At 45.4% G+C, this 17,425-nt stretch overlaps 1 protein-coding gene across 4 annotated transcripts in view; it reads left to right on the top strand.

The window, feature by feature from the left end:
* The first annotated feature begins 806 nt into the window (after positions 1-806).
* Positions 807-17,425, top strand: part of LOC138753925 (drebrin-like protein B) — a 33,449-nt gene continuing 16,830 nt past the window's right edge. For 2 of the 4 annotated variants that reach the window (XM_069917490.1, XM_069917491.1), the window contains exons 1-8: positions 807-953; positions 4,898-4,953; positions 8,524-8,636; positions 10,073-10,147; positions 11,807-11,953; positions 12,322-12,399; positions 13,019-13,170; positions 14,550-14,604. In XM_069917490.1, the coding sequence (XP_069773591.1) occupies positions 871-953; positions 4,898-4,953; positions 8,524-8,636; positions 10,073-10,147; positions 11,807-11,953; positions 12,322-12,399; positions 13,019-13,170; positions 14,550-14,604 (759 nt within the window). In that variant the 5' untranslated portion in view covers positions 807-870. The remainder of the gene's footprint in view (positions 954-4,897; positions 4,954-8,523; positions 8,637-10,072; positions 10,148-11,806; positions 11,954-12,321; positions 12,400-13,018; positions 13,171-14,549; positions 14,605-17,425) is intronic. The other 2 variants (XM_069917489.1, XM_069917492.1) reach the window with 2 other exon arrangements.

Genomic DNA, 17,425 nt, shown 5'->3' with positions numbered 1-17,425 from the left:
TCACGCCGTTGTCAGTGGAGAAGGTCTTCTTTGGCTTGGCTTCGGGGACGAATATTTATGGAGGGGTATGTCCATGTCTGCTGCAGGCTCGTTGGTGACTGACAAGTCCAAAGCGGGACAGACAGGCACGGTTGCAGCGGTTGCAAGGGAAAATTGGTGGGTTGGGGTTGGGTGTTGGGTTTTTCCCTCCTTTGTCTTTTGTCAGTGAGGTGGGCTCTGCGGTCTCCTTCAAATGAGGTTGCTGCCCGCCGAACTGTGAGGCACCAAGATGGACGGTTGGAGGCGATATCAGCCCACTGGCGGTGGTCAATGTGGCAGGAACCAAGAGATTTCTTTAATCAGTCCTTGTACCTCTGGAGGTCACAAAACCTCGATTGGGGGGGGGGGGCAATACCCCCGAATGCCTCCCAGCCCATGGTGCTTATACTGTGCACTACTTTTTTTCAATATATTACTGTTATTAGATGGTTCATAATATGAATGTTAGCACTGTGGTGATGCTGCCCGAATTTGGGGATTTCTTTAGGACAATAAATTCAGATTCTATTTACACCGGCCTCAACTTTCCAACCCCAATCAACAGCTGAGCAACTCGTTTCAGAAGATTTGATGAAGAGTGAACCTGGGACCCAATGTCGACATCACATACCGGGTGATGAGTACTGGCTGGTACTTGCTGGCTGATCAGTGCTGCCCTTGACCACGCCAGACAAAGACAAGCCGGCAATTTTAGCACAGGTGACAACTACGCAGGCGCCGCTTCCCAGTGCCGGTCGTTTGTCGGGCATGCGCGGCAGGGACCGAGCGCAGGCGCAGTTGGGGTGCCCACGGGCCGGAAGCGATAACTCGGCGCTGGTACAGAGCGGGGAGATGGCGGTGAACCTGAGTAGGAACGGAGCGGCGTTGCAGGCTGCTTACCGGGACGTGGTGAACGACAAGACGGCGACCGACTGGTGGGCAAGGGAGGGGGCAAAGCCAAGGACAAAGGTTTCCAGACCAGGGTGGAGAGGGAGCCGGGATGGGGCTAGTGATCAGGCCGAGGGGAGCGGCCGCCACCATCTTTCACCCCCATCTCTCCCCGGGGAGCGACCTGATTCCACGGGGGAGTCAACCCCACCTCATCCCACCGGAGAGCCAACCCCCACTCCATCCCACTGGGGAGCCAACCCCCACCCCACCGGGGAGCCACCCCACCCCACCGGGGAGCCACCCCACCCCACCGGGGAGCCACCCCACCCCACCCCATCCCACCGGGGAGCGTCCCCCCGCCAACCCCCACTTCCATTGGGAAGGGATCCCATCGGAGAGAGGGTAGAGAAAGCATGTGTTGAATGTACCGTTGCACTCACTTTGTAATTCTGTAATTCTATTGATTTGTGGACCCAGAATGGAGACATATTGAAAAGTTCTAAATGGTCTGTTCAATTTACTTAGGGTTTTGTGAAATGAGGAACAGATTCTTTTATGTAGAAATGTAGGACGGGAAATCCAGAACCAGTATAGTTATTGAATTCCGCAGATCAGAACTGCTGATTTTCTTCTTCTTTTATTTTAATTCTACCTCGTAATAAGCTCTGAACTGAACAATCTCTTGTATCTTGAGGAAGATCCTACCTTGCACCCCTTCCTGATTGGTGTCCATTTCAAAATCTATTTGCAATGTCTTTCCTTGATGTATTGAGTATTCTCTGTCAATTAATGTATGCTGTTCTGTGAAATAACAATCAGCCTCAATATTATTGAACGTGGAGCAGGTGCATTAATGATCTGAAGAGGTCACAGAGTGCACTAAATTGAGTGGAGATCATAGTGCAGAGGGTATGGAGAGTCTGCAGAGAGAAAGATAGGTTAAGTGAGTGGCAAAGGTCTGGCAGATGGAAACAATGTTGGTAAATGTGAGGTGATTGACTTTGGAAAGAAAAATTGAAGATTAGAATAATGTTTAAGTGGCAAGTGATTGCAGTATGCTGCTGAGCAGAAGGACTTGGGAGTGCTGATGCATGAATCACAACAATGTTTTTGCAAAGCAAATGAAACTTTGGCCGTCATTGCCAGAGGAATGGAATTTAAGGAGCAGGGAGGTTCTGCTGTAACTGTACGAGGTCCTGGTGAGGCTGCATCTGGAGAACTGTGTGCAGTTCTGGTCTCCTTACTTGAGGAAGGATGGACTGGCTTTGGAGGCAGTGGAGAGGGGGTTCACAAGGTTTATTCCAGAGACGAAGGGGTTGGCCTATGAGGAGAGATTTGAGTTATCTGGGACTGTACTTGAATTTAGAAGAATGTGAGATCTTATTGGTTAAAAAATAAGTTATGAAATGAATAGATGGAGGTAGGTAAGATTTTTCCATTGATGGGAGCCTAGAGGACATTGAGGATAGTAGACTTTAGATGGAGATGAGGAGGAACTGCTTTTCCCAGAGGTGAAATTCTCTGCCCATTGAAGCAGTAGAGGTGACCTCAGTAAATGTATTTAGGAGAAAGTTGGATAGATTTTTACATAGGGGAATTTATGGATATGGGGGAAAAGGCAGTTGGGTAGAGATGAGTCTATCATGAGATCAGCCATGATCATTGAATGGCAGAGCAGGTTTGATGGGTTGGATGGCCGACTCCTGCTCCTATTTCTTAAGTTCTTGTGTGAGGATTAATAGGTAATTTCTGAAGCCTCCTGTGTTCTTTTCACAATTGTACATTTAAATGCTGCTAGTCCCACATTCTTTCCACTTGGCCAAAAGTTTCTTGTGTTGTCCCTGTAGGATTGAATTTGTTCTGAATTTATTTTGGTCCCACATGTGGAATGACTACCTCTGCTGCAAACCGTCCAAGAATTAAAAATAATGCCCTTGGCCTTACTTTATCCATGGATAAATGTTTGGTTTGTAATTTTCTACTTTCAGCAGACTCCAGCCTCTTGCTTCATGCCTTGCTTATAAGCTGAACCTATCCAGAAACTGAAACAAATGTTTAAGTACTTCTGTAGTGTTTCCCATAATAAGCATGCAAACAATGCAATAATATTTTGTGAAAGTAATTCAACAATTAATTACTAAAATTACCATCTCGTTCTTCCTGGAGCTCAACGCTCAGATCCATGAGATGTTGCACTCAGTTCCTTGGAGATAGAGAGCACTTTCAATTCCTGCCAAGATACCATCACTACTGACTGTGTGTTTCTGACTTTCCTTATTACTCAAGCCAAGAATGTTCATTGAAGTTCCTGCACCGGTGATAAACAGAATCAAAATGTGTCATGAAACAGCATCACACTTCAAACATTTATACAAACCACCTTGCAAAATAAAAATACTGCAAGAAAAAGTCAAAGTGATGCAATGTGTGCTTCATTATTCATTCAGGAATCTGATGGCAGAGGGGAAGAAGTTTTCCTTGAGCTTCTGAGTGCTCGTCTTTAGGTTCCTGTTCCTTTTTCAAGATGGGAGCAGTGGCCTAGGTGGTGGGGGGGGGGCTTGATGCTAGAGGCTACTTTCTTAAGTCACTGCCTCTTGTCGATATCCTTGATGGAGTAGAGACTGGTGCCCATGAGGTCGCAGGCTGAGTTAACAATCCTCTGGAGTTTTGTCCTGAGTATTGGCACCACTGAACCAAACAGTGATGCCACCAGTTTGAGCCATTAAATGAGGGGCAACGTGGCCCTGCCCCAAAATACATTATTCCGGTGAACTGCAAAGATAAACAGAGAAAATAGCTGGGTAATCCATTGGATTTCATCGGTTATGGTTGAAGTTTTAAACAATGGCTTGGATATTCAAAGAACTCCTTTGTTCTTCCTTGGGTTTGCTGGGGAACCTTTTCAAATCCTCCAAGCTGCAGACGGTGCCTCTAAAATCTCACTTTCCTCTGGGGGAGGGAGGAGGAATTTTAACGTTTCTGGCCTGAGCCCTTTGTCAATGAGCAGGTGGGTGACTGAGTAAAAAAAAATGCGAGGGAGAGTTGGGGGTGAGGTGGGAGGAGAAGAGAGGAGGGAAGATACCTGCTGAGTTTTTCCATCACCTTTGTTTATTAACCTTCTTCCGGAACATTGAAATATGGTTTCAGATTTGATGAGGTTTCAGATTTCCAGGAGTTGAGAGTTTTCCCCTTGAGCCTGAGAGAAACGATATGAAATTGTACAAAAGTAGCTTTTTGCTGTCAGATTTCTGAATGGATGATGAACTACAGACACTATCTCACTTTCTCTTTCCATTTATTTATTTTGTTAACGTAATTTGTAGCAATATTTTCACTGTAATGTTGCCACAAAACAAATTTTGTGACATGTTCCTGACAACACAATTTTAATTTTTGAAATGAATATGAAACAAAATATTTACTGAGCTGTCAAAAGGGTTTGGATGCCCTCCAACCCTGTTCCCGTGTGACTGACTCAAAGGCTTTTACTCACTTTCTCTTCCAGGTTTAACAGCCTGGATGCTTTGAAGGAATAGTCAAATAGTTGAAGATTTACTTACATCTGTTTACATCAGTGTTAGCTTTTGTTGTGTGCAAAGATCCATCAGGATGTCATAATTTGTACGATGCATGGTCTTCTCGACTCTTGAAGTGGCACCGAATTCTCTTTGCTCCTGAAACACTGCCTGCTGAAGGTTCGGCCCTGGGGAACGAAGCTGAGCAGGCAGTTTGGCTGAGCTTATGGAGATGGGGATGCAGTCGGCAAATGCTCACTGCATAATCCTCTCCGCGCTCTCTGAATGCTTTCCTGGGCTTATTGGACGTCCCTTTCAAAGGTCATCAACTGTGCAGCATTAATGTTTTTTAATCAAAGTTGTCTTCATGGAAATGGGTCTTTGGGGTGACTGTTTCCTGTACCTATGGTTTGAGAACCGTGCTCTCTGTGTGCCACCGTGAGGAAGCCTGAACATCTTGTTTTCTGTTGCAGGGCACTTTTCACATACGAGGGGAACAGCAATGATTTGCGAGTGGCAGGAACTGGAGGTGAGGACCACTCAAACTCGCTGTTGCTTGTACTGGCCACGTGACATTTCATCGGCAGTCAGTGAGTGGTTGCATCGAGCAAATTTGATGAGGTTGCAAAAACATTTGCTTCTCTATTGTTAAAGTGCGTTGCTTGCAGTGAGTTATCAGTCCAGAAGTACTGGCTCTGTGAACAGTGCCCTCCATGTATGGGACAAAATCACTTTTCTCTTTATTTGCCCCTGTGTTTCACCGTTTTAAATTTGTAATCAAACAATTTGTATGTAATTCAAATGGACATTCCAGATTTTATTCAAGGTTATTTGTGTACATTTTGGCTTGTGCACTTTTTGTACATAGTCCCCTCATTTCAGGGCATCATAATGTTTGGGACATTTGGCTTTACAGGTGTCTGTGATTACTTGGGTATGTTTAATTGCTTCACTGGTGCAGGGATGAGAGAGCTGGGCTTGCTTCTAAGCTTTTGATCACCTTTGGAGTCTAGTCGCCATATTTCCACACGAGGACCAGAGCTGTGCCAATGAAAGTCAAAGAAGCCATTACGAGGCTGAAAAACAAGAATAAAACCGTAAGAGACATCGCTCAAACCTTAAAATTACCCAAATCAACTGTTTGGAATGTCATTAAGAAGAAAGATCGTACTGGTGAGCTCTATAATTCCAAAGGGACTGGTAGGCCATGGATGGTGTGAGCAAGGGACATGAAATTATGCCTCTCCTGGGAGAACTAATTAATACCTGACTTTAAAAAGTTTTTAATTTTAGTATCAATAAAGCTTTTGCTACCTGCAATGTTTTTATCATGGCTTCAAAGAAGGGGAAGATGCAGTCAAGTAAGAAAACAGCTGTGAAAGAAGCCAAAAAATCAGAGAAAGTTGGGCCTACCTTGACGTTGGAGCCTCAGACTGAAGTTCTTCTTTCTCCTCAAGCGACCAGAGCTGCAGTGGCTTAGGCGAAGGCAACACCAGCACCACCTCTCCTGGGTGGCTGGAGAAGATTGCACTGTAGTCCAGAAGAGAATCCTCAAACTAGAACTACTTCAGGAACAAGCACTTGTGTGCAGGAGTTCGCACATGCGCAAGGGGAATAATCTCCACCATCTGTAAGTCCCTGTTTCTACTGTTAATGATTTGGAAGCACAAGAGGAAGAGGATCAAGATAGAGAAGAGGAAAGAAAGATGGAAATGAAGAAACCCAACTAATACATGGAATGGAAGGTATGCAAGTAAAGACTCCTTCCTGAAGCTAGAGGTCAGGGTATGGTCAGACAGGAATAAACTTTTATATGAATCAATTGCAAACAATGAGTGAGAAGATTGAGATGCAATTTGTGTCTGAAAGACATGTTAATATACAATTTGAATATGTCAAAGAAAGATGAAGAATGTTAAAGGTGGAAATGAACTGAATCACTGAAGTGATAAAGTTAAAACAAGTTCAGAAAGTTGAGGAAAATTTGCAAGAGTTTTGTGATGAGGTGGAACAATATGTAGGTAATAAATTGGAAGATTCACCTTTGGCATGAGACATAGGAAAGAACTTTTATCAAAAAATTGATCTATTGGAAAATCATAGTTGAAGAAACGATGTGAAAGTTGTTGGGTTGACGGAAGATTTTGAAGGTTCTAACCCTGTACAATTTTTTTCAAAAATGGTTTCCACAAGTTTTGGGGTTTGGCCATTTCAGGAGGCAGGTCTAGATGTGTCAATGACCACTCTCCACAGAAGACTCCATGAACAGAAATACGCTGCAAGTTGCAATCCACTAGTTAATCACAGAAACAGGATGGCCAGATTACAGTTTGCCAAGGAGATAAGAGCCTGCAAAATTCTGGAAAAAGTTCTTGTAGACAGATGAGACCAAGATTAACCTGTATGGTAAGACCAGAGTGTGAAGGCATACAGGAAGCATATCACCTCATCTGTGAAACATGGTGGTGGGGATGTAATGGCGTGGGCATGTACGGCTGCCACAGGTACTGATGCACTTATCTTCATTGACAGTGTAACTGCTGGTGGCCGTAGCAACATGAATTTTGAGGTGTATAGAAACATCTCAAGTTTGAGCAAATACCTCCAAACTCACTGACGGCGCCTCATCCTGCAGCAAGACAACGATCCCAGACATACTGCTGAAGTAAGAGTTTTTCAAAGCAAAAACTGGAAACTTGAATGGCCAAGTCAATCACCTGATGTAAATCCAATTGAGCATGCTTTCCACACGATGGAGAGAAAACTTAAGAGGTGAAACATGATAGGCTGCAGATGCTGTGATTGTAGTAAACACATGGGAAACAGAGGTGTATTGCCAATGTTTTGGGCCTGAGCTTTTCAAGGAACCTATAGATGCTGAAAAGATCAGCTGAGTTCCTCCAGCATTTCAGTGTATTTACTAGAGGACAAGCCTCTGAAATAAGAAGGAGATAAGATAGCTGCAGTAGAGGCCTGGCAGAGTATCACCAGAGAAGAGACTCAGCACCTGGTGATGTCAGTGAATCAAACAGTTATTGCATGCAAGGGATAGGCAACAGAGTACTGAACATGATCACATAGCATTGCTATGTCCCAAATATTATGGTGCCATTAAATGGCAGGGCTATGTATAAAAACTGCTGTAATTTCTACATTGTCAAATCAAAATGTATACAAATAACCTTGATTAAAATCTGGAATGTGCACTTTAATCACATGTGAATTGTTTGATTACAAATTTAAAACTGGAGCTCAGGGGGAAACAATGATAAAAAGGCATTTTTGTCCCAAATGTTATGGAACACAATTTTATGGAGGTTGAGGAAATTGAATTTGAATTCCAGGTATGGGTTAGAGTTGTGTGTTAATTTGCCGCTAAAACCCATAGCCTTTTTTCCAATACCACCTCAAGCCTGGAGACTTGCTGAAATGTTTGTATGTATTTTGGTTGATATGGTTCACAGTGTGAAAAATAAAAAATTATGATTTTTTAAAAAACCTGGAGACTTGCTCAAGGACCATTGAAATCGCATGCATCTGTTGTTCAACACCTGATTTGCCTCTTTGAGCTGTTTTCCTTGGATCCATTTCCTCCGTGGTTGTCTTTGGTGCTTAAGCTTGACTTCTCCATGCTGATTAACTCAATAACTTCATCTCAGCCTGCTCCACATCTCACAGCTCTACACACTTGTTTACCCAGCTCCCTGTTGAAAGTTGGTATGGAATTTTGTATCCAAGGTCATTAGAACTCCTTTCATTAAACATGTTTCAACTTTTTAACCCTTATGGTTCTCTGCAGCACCCGCCCACTGTCTCCCTACCACTCCTTGTAGTATATCATGGAAGTTTGCAGGTTCTACCAGCTAAACATTGATAGGATGGCACCGCTTTCTTTGGTTCCACCACAAACCTTGCTGCTGGTTCCATCTGGCCACTTGCTCAGCCTGCTATTTGGTCCTGAGTTGTGGCCCTTGGAAACACCTTCCCTCCTGATGGGTGCTCATTCTCCTGTCCAACTTGACTTGACAATAGCAGTTTGGTGGTGAAGGGGTTTTCCTGCTGTGTTTATTCTGATGGCCTATCCTGTTGGCATTTTCAGATGGGGGACTTGAAGAACTGGTGGAAGAACTAAATAGTGGGAAGGTGATGTACGCTTTCTGCCGAGTGAAAGACCCCAATTCAGGGCTGCCCAAGTGTGTCTTGATTAACTGGGTAAGTCATTGACTGCACTCATTGGGGCAATGCTTTTAAAAAGTTTTTAAATTTAAAATTTAATTAAAAAATTTAGACGCAGCAAGGTGACAGCCCATTTCGGCCCACGAGTCCGTATTACCCAATTACACCCAATTAACTCTCTACGCTTTGAACAGTGGGAAGAAATCGAACGCAGTCATGGGGAGAACGCACAAACTCCTTGCAGACAGCGTGGAATTCAAACCCTGGACCCGATTGCTGGTGCTATAAAGGGGTTGTGCTAACCGTACACCAACTATGCTGCTGTATTTGATCTTCTGAACGCCGAGCATCACCCTTTGTTGAGTTTGGACAGAGCGCTTGGCTGAGCAGTTTTATTAATGAAGAAATCCTGATTTTTGCATGAGAACCAGTTTTGGTGATCTTGCTCTCATTTGGTTGAGAAGAGATGCTCTTCATCTTAGTTCCCTGGTATTTGAGCATGGAAGACATCCCTGTGAGCTGCTGCCTTAAGAAGGCAGCCAATGTGAAGGGGCCCCCTGTGGATTCCGGATCTTTTGGTGGACTCTACGAAATGACGTTACCCAAACTTTCGTCCTGGTCAGACTTTTTATTCTGCAAAATTGTGAGTTATCTACACAGAGCCTCACAGAGATGCTCTCTCTGTGAAAGCTGGCAGAGAAAAACTGACCTCGTGTTTCAAAAATTTTCCTTTGTCTGGTTCAAACATGGGTGGAGTTACATTTGACCCAATCAATATGCAATTGCTACCAAGTACAAATTCCATTGCTACATTTTGGCATCCTCTTATTAGACCTGCTTATTGATTGATTCAGAGTAAATTCCTATAGTTAGTTGTCATGCTAATTGGTTCTTTTGAATTGCCATCCCTCCTTACTGCAAAACCTAGCTACAGTATCACGAGCTGTTAATCCTTTCCTTTCTCACCCCTCTGGTCACAACCTCTTCTTGCTGCTGCCTTCAGGAAGAAGGTACAGAACTCTGAAGTCCAGCTTTTTTCTCCATTGCTATCAGATTCTTGAACTATCCTAATCGTAAACTACTCAGGCACCACAAAAGCATGTCCCTGCACTATTGTAACACTACTGTCTGCACTACTGTATTGGTAAATACTTTTTATCAATCCTTTTTATTCATGGCATCTTTATGTATGCTAATTTAACGTAGACTATTGTGATTGGATTTTACTACGTCCCTGTTTGGTTGCAGCAAGTAAGCATTGTGGTGCACATATGAAAATAAACTTATTGTTATTTCACCATGGTAAAAGGTTCATTTTCAAAATCCTTAAGAACTGCAGGTGCCATAGTTTCTCTTTAAAACTGTGTGTTTGGGGAATGTGAGCTCTGTAGAGCTAATAGTTTGGAGACAGACGTGAAGGATTGTTTATCTTGGGTGGGTACGGGTCCATTCACCCTGTCCCTCTTCTTTAGACTGGTGAAGGAGTGAAAGATTCCAGGAAAGGGCTTTGTGCCAACCACGTCAGCACTGTGGCCAACTTTCTGAAGGTAAGCTTTCCTCAGTTTCGCTCCATTGCCCTTCCTCAGCTGACCTGCTGCTGAGCCCATAGGCCATGTTGTTCCCTCCAGAATCTTCCCACTGGCTTCCCACACTCACCGTCCGTTTAAAGGTTTTATTTTGCACCAAATCCCATTTGACCATCAGCCCTGAGTGTGGCGATCAGACAGTGTACAGTAATCCAAGTGTGGCCGACCAATGTTATGTACAGATGCAGCATGACATCCCAACTCTTAAAAGACCACAAGACATAACAGCAGAAATATGTTCTTCACCCCATTGAGTCTGCCCCGCCATTCATTTGTGAGCTGATCTATTTTCCCACTCGGCCCCACTGCCTGGCCATTTTCCTATAACCTTTTATGCCCTGGCTAAACAAGAATCTAGCAGTCTTTGTCTTAAATACACCCAATGACCTGGCCACCACAACAGCCTGTGGCAATAATTCCAGAGGTTTACCACCCTCTGGCTGAGGAAATCACTATGCTTTTCTGTTCTTAACGGACACCCTTGAAGTCGTGCCCTCTTGTCCTAGACTCTCCCACCATGGGAAACAACCTTTCTACATCTACGCTGTCCATGGCTTTCAATGTTCAGATTGTACTTGACATGCCAGTGCCTTTACTACCCTAACTTCCTGTGTTCCCATTTTCAAGGAGCTCTGAGCTTGCACCCTAGATCTTTCCAACCATTTCCTACACATGTCCTGTTAGTTTGTTAAATTCCATCTACAGTAGAAGTGCAGACATCCGGATGTCAGAAATGTGGACCATCTGAGAATCCGGACTTTTTGAAAACTCTCAAACTTTTCAAATATAGTGGGCTTTTGCGTGCGCGCCTAAATGCCAGAGATCCACAGTGGCATTTATATTTTTCTTTAAAACTGCTTGTTTTGATAAATGAAGCATGCTGTATTTGCTAATGAATTAACACTCAAAGTTTACCTGTTCATCTCTTCCTTATTCCTCCTTAAATTTGAATTTTAAAGTTCTGCCCGAGAATCTGAAAAATCCACCCTGCTCAAGGTTGTCTACTGCCCAACTTTCCACACGCTTGTTCGTCTGTATCCTTCCATAACTTTCTTCCAACCTCCTACTGCCCAGCTTTCCACACGTTTGTTTCTCTGTATCCTTCTGTAACTTTCTTCCAGCCTCCTACTGCCCAATTTTTGTCAACGGCAACTCACAAATCAACCCACCTGCATTTTCTTCCAACTCATTCACAACAAGATAGTGACCCCAGCACAGATCCTTGCCATACACCAGTGGTTGCACATCTCCACCACTGCCCTCTGCCTCCTATCAAGCCACTTTTGGATCCAGTTTGCCACTCACATGTGTCCTAACCTTTCAGAAAACAGTGCTAGACTTCGTCAAAGGCCATCTGTGTCTTCATTTACTTCAAACTCAGGATTTCCCCTGCACAAAACTGCGTTGACAACCAATCAATCGCTCTCTTTCCAAGTAAATATAAATCCCAATCCTTTAAATTTTTTCCCAAAAACTTTCCTACTATTAATCTAAAGCTCATCATTGTTTTGTACTGATTCCAATAGACTTTTTAATAAGGGATTGAAATGGTAATTATCAGCCTTTGGTAAGATGCTCCCATTGAGCAAGTTTTGAAGGTGAATGTGTTCTCCCATTCAGGGGGCTCATGTTACCATCAATGCCCGTGCTGATCAAGATGTGGAACCTGATGTGATCATTGAGAAAGTTGCTAAGGCCTCCGGTGCCAACTACAGCTTCCACAAGGAGAGCTCCCGCTTCCAGGATACTAACCCACAGGGGCCTGTGGTGAGTTACGGTACATATGTGGTGGTCCGAGATATTGAGGAATCACGTCAGCATAGTGATGGGAGAGTCGAGGAAAGAGACGGAGACACCTTGCCCATTCTACAGAAGACCCTCGGCACATGCTGACTGCTAGGGGAAGAAGTAGCAGGGTCCTCGTGTCTGGTGAACATTGTACAGTGGGAGTGGGTGAATTCGTGAGCAGTGGTGTGCTGCACCTTGTGCTCTGGAGCACCTTGACCACAGCTCGCTGTTCGGGCAGGTTATTTCCTGGACATGTGTAATCCTCCCTGACCCAGAGCTGGTACTACACTTGCTGCTATTAGTCATTTGTCTGTCAACCATCACTAATCATCATCCCCTTCATTCAGGGATCGGTTTACAAGAAGACGAATGCAATGTCAGAAATCCGAAGTGTTGACAAAGAGAGCTTCTGGGCACAGACGGAGGTGAGGCTTCAGTTTGGCTGGGGAACAGGTGAAGCTGGTCGTGATCATCAGTAGTAATTTGCATCAGCAGTCCATCTAATTAAAAATCTGTCCTGAGATTGTGTTCAAGAGTTCACACCATGTTGGAAATCTGGAGTCCATTGTGAAAGCTAGTGAAGGTGGTCAGTTGTTATAGGATCCCCAAGCTATTTTCTGATGTGTTTCGAGGCACATCCTTGCTGGTCTTGGCCTAGTTATAACCATGCCAGTGAGTCAGTCCATATGAAATCATGGTTATGCTGATCCAGCTTTAGGGCAGAGGGTTGGGCAATATCTGGCAGCCTTGCTTCCAATATCCACATCCCACTATTTTACAAAAAATGCCAATTATTGCTGACTTTGGTAATGCAGTCAGCCCAGAGGCAGTTTCTTGGAGCAGTGCGTGCTATCAGTCCAGAATATCCCATTTTGCTGCCTTGTGGAGAAGTGTGACCTCTCCCTCGAGGTCCTCCACTCTTGCTCCCCACTTGCCAGAATGGAGGGACTTCCTGACCTCGTGGTCCCACCAGAGTGCCATTCAGCCTTGAGTGTTTCCAATTTGCCGTTGTCACAAAATGACTGCAAGTCCCTTTCCCATCAGAAAGATGAAGAGAAGCGAAGGGAGGAAGATAAAAAGAGGAGAGCACTGGAGCAAGAAGGCTTGGAGCGGGAGCGGAAGGAAAGAGAACGCCGAGAATCTGAGCTGAGGGAGCAGCAGTTTCGAGAGAAGGCTAGTCAGATTGACCAACAAAAGTGAGTCTTGCAGCCCTGCTGAGTCAGGGGCTTCAGAAAACCTGCCGTGAAATGATTCTTCATGTAATTACACAGCTCAGAAACATCAGGCTGATATTTATTCTCTGCTTGAGACTTCTTTCATTCTTTTCATCAGACCATTCTCAGGGAGAGTACTTTCCACATTGTCACCATTCTGTGGGTCCTAGAGGATTCTTCTGAAACCCCCGACAAGATTGATATTGACAATGGCCCTTGGTATTACATCTGCAAATATTTTGTCAATATCGATCTGCTTTGCTAGTCTGTTTTATTCTGACCGATTCTCCGAAACCAATAACACCACACAGGTATGGACGTGGTAGCCTAAAATGGAAGCACTGAAACACCAGAGCAAGCCCTGGCAACCCACCTGAACATTCATTCCTTTGAGCTAAACGTAGATCAGATTTAAATCCAGAAGTCTATCAGGAAATCCCTGCCAATCTGAACCTAATAGACTGCGTTCAGCAGCTTTCTGGAAGAAATGATGTGAGGCTGAGCTTAGCAACAAGATCACCCCAATGGATGCTTTGCCATGGGTTGTGTAACAATACTGGAAAATTAAGATTTTGCTTCCTGAACACTTTTGGGTTCATTTTGGCTGCTGATCATGAAAGTCACTTTAAAAATTTCCTATCACCATTTTTTTTAGCTGTAACCTATTTTGTCCTATTTTAAGTCTACTAATATATTACCCACAAAGCAAGCTGTTTAGGTCAGTCCAAGTATGCCTGGGCATGCACAGTGCAGGTGTTATTAAAATGTTGTCTTGGGCCTGGGCATGTTTAGTCAGGATAGATGCAGAGGGGCTATAAAAGGAGCTCGCATATACAGATGCTGTGCATCACATTGATATAAATTGAATGCATGTTAATGCACATGTTCTTCAGGCAATAGCACAGTGAGTGTACTTAACAGGAGGATTTATTGCCTTCAGGAAGATTCAATACAGCAGAAATGTCTCGTCAATGTTGCAACAGCTGCGATACGTTCTGTTTGTGCCGAGTACTGTATATGCTTAAGGCTAAATTCAATGGAAATGTTTCTCCAACTTCCTTTGCAATACAGCAAATCTGAAATTGTCTTTTGTGATCAGCTTGAGGTTGCTTTATCATAATCCCCAACTTTTTTTCAGGAAGCAAACCTTGGCAAAATGATTTGTTGTCCAGTGTAATGAAGATGAGCTTCAGCAGTCTCAGTAAAACTGCTTGAATTCGCTGGTTCTGCTATCTTTAATGAAACACCTCTGTCATCTCTTGTCAAGTCTCCAGTGAGCAACTGAATAACAAACTGCTCTTTAAAAACTCTGACCAGCTAGTTTTCTTTGATTTCACTCTATTTTTATCGCACTGATGCAGGAAATTCCAGAAGAGACAAGAGTCTGAAAGCAGAGAGCTTGAGAAGCAGCGCTGGGTGAGTGTGAACTCTCCTGAGTAACTACACACATTGAAGTTCCTTTGTGAATTAGTGAGGACTGATCGTCAGACTAACTTGAAAAGGTTAATTCATGCAGAGCTACAGCTTTTAATGTTTGCATTATATTGCAAGGTCACACAATACAGGTATCCCCCCAACTTATGACCGTAATTGGGACCAAAGGATTGGTCGTATCTCAAAATAGGTGTTAGTCGGAATTTTCCCCTCGTGTGTGCAGTACCGAAGTCTTAAAGCAAACTTTTAAATCAAATCTTTTATTCATCGTAGATTTGACGATAACAACTTAAAGCTTCCTGAATTTGTCGATCAACCTTGGCGAATCTTTGCACATTCTGGTCCATGCTTAACTTGTTAGTTGGCACCCCGGGATCTGTAGGCTGGGATCAAGACTGAGTCTTCGGTTGGCGCATGAGCAGCGGGTTCGCGTATTGGAGTTTGGTTGGCACGCCCTAACGATATTAAATTTGTGCCCTTAACTCGCGCAAGTGCCAACAGATCGTATGTGCGGATGGACACGTCACAAGGTGGGGGGTACTACTTATGTTTTGCTTCCTTAACAGTGTCCTATAAAATCCGCCGAGGGCTAGCATAGGTTAGAAGTAGCATAAACCCCTCTACTGCCCATCAAGCACTCCCAGGGCTTGTGTGGAGTTGAGTTGATGCAGTTCCTTGGACCCTATTTCATTGTAGTTTCAAGCATTGCGCCAAATGGAGTCCCTGCTCTATGTTGATGCTCCTGTGTACTTTTGCCAATAAAGGAGTTTAACCAAAAAAATTATGCAGTGTAGTCATCTGGTGTTGCCAGTAGCTCGAGGTTTGTAAGGTGTTGGTTCTCTGGGATCTACCTAAGCCTCCCCACCCACTCACTGACATGACTGCCAACTCTCCAAGGATAGGACCGTGGAGGAGCTGGTGGAACCATGACCTTGCATCTCGAGTGGCCAGGGTTCTGCCTGTATGGAGTTTGCACGCTTTCCCTGTGATTTGAGTTCTCCAGTTTCCTCCCACATTTTATTGGTCAAGTTAGCTGGCTGATGTGAGTGCCCCAGCGCTCAGGTGAGTGGGAGAATCCAGAAGTTGGGAATGTGGAAAATACAGTAAAACCCCTGTTAACGAGAATTCAAGCAACTGTGGCGGCACGCCATTAGGCAGGCGAACCGGCCCTGCTTATAACACACGTGGCGGGGCAGCCGGCCAAAATGGCGCTGTCGGGGGTTTCCCCTTTGACTTCGGCACCGGGCTCAGAAGCCCGCACTTGGGGACCCATGTGACACCCTGATGACGTCAGTGCCCCCAGCACCTCGACGCCTTCCCATTGTTCGAATTCCTTCGCATGCCGTTCGGGCTCAAGAACACCGCCCAGACCTTCCAGCACCTTATGGACTCGGTGGGCAGGGAGTTGGATTTCATCTTCATTTACTTGGATGACATCCTTGTTGCCAGCAGGGATCGGGCACAACACAAGACCCACCTCCGCACCCTCTTCTCCCGACTGGCTGACTTTGGCCTCATGATCAACCCAGTCAAGTGCCAGTTCGGGAATACCATCACGGCCGAAGGAGCCACGCCCGCCGCTACGAAGGTTCCCACACTCGGACAACCTCAAGGGGCTGCAGGAGTTTGCGGGTATAGTCAATTTCTAGAACCGTTTCATCCCAGGCGCTGCGCGTATCATGCAGCCGCTCTTCGCCCTCATTGCGGCCAAATACAAAATGCTTGCCTGGACTCCAGAGGCCTGCAGGGCCCTCGCAAAAGCTACCATGCTCGCCCACCCACTCACGGACCTGCATATGGCGTTTTCCGTCGATGCCTCTGCCACAGCCGTTGGCGTCGTCCTGGAACAGCAAGTGAATGGACAATGGAAGCCACTGGCGTTCTTCAGCCGTCTTCTTCGCTCACCAGTGTGCAAGTATAGCACCTTCAACCATGAGTTACTGGGCATGTAGTGGCATTTCCACTATTTCTTGGAGGGAAGGACTTTTACCATCTTCACCGACGACAAACCCTTCACTCAGGAGCTCGCCATGGCAAAGGATCCCTAGTCGGCCCACCAACAGCGTCACCTCTCCTTCGTGTCGGAGTTTACCACTGACATTTGGCACGAGGTGGGGAAGGACAACGTGGTCACCGATGCACTCTCATGACTGGCCATCTGCGCGCTGACACCCGGCCTCGACTTCAATCAGCTCGCCCAGGACCCGAAGTCCGACGAGGAGACACGAGCCTTCAGGACTTCCATCACTGGCCTGCGGTTCCAGGACCTCCCGGCTCCCAGCAGTGAGGGCACAGTCTGTGTGATGTCTCCTTGGGCACCCTGTGACCAGTGGTTCCCCAGCAGTAGCACAGGCAGGTCTACCACCATATCCATGACCTTTCGCACCCTTCCATCAGATCCACGGTCCATATGGTGGCAGAGTGTTTCATCTGGCACGGGCTGCAGAAGCAGATCGCAGGCTGGACCAGAGCCTGCACCCATTGCCAGCTTTCCAAGGTGCACAGGCACACCAGAGCGCCCCTACAGGAGTTCGAGCAAGTCTGGGAACGGTTCAGCCACATACACGTGGACATCGTAGGGCCCTTACCCGTTTCCCGAGGTAACCATTACCTTTTCACAGTGGTGGAAAGCACCATTCATTGGCCTGAGGCGATTCTGATGCCAGACGCCTTCACGGACTCCTGCTCCCGAGCACTGTTGCACGGATGGATCACCCGGTTCGGCGTCTCGAATCTCCTCACCAGCGATCGGGGTGCCCAGTTCACCTCTGCGCTTTGGGCACAGCTCGGCAACAGGCTTGGG

Source organism: Narcine bancroftii, chromosome 2 (assembly GCF_036971445.1).
Source record: "Narcine bancroftii isolate sNarBan1 chromosome 2, sNarBan1.hap1, whole genome shotgun sequence".
Classification (NCBI taxonomy): domain Eukaryota; kingdom Metazoa; phylum Chordata; class Chondrichthyes; order Torpediniformes; family Narcinidae; genus Narcine; species Narcine bancroftii.
This window is presented reverse-complemented; position numbering and strand designations above follow the sequence as displayed.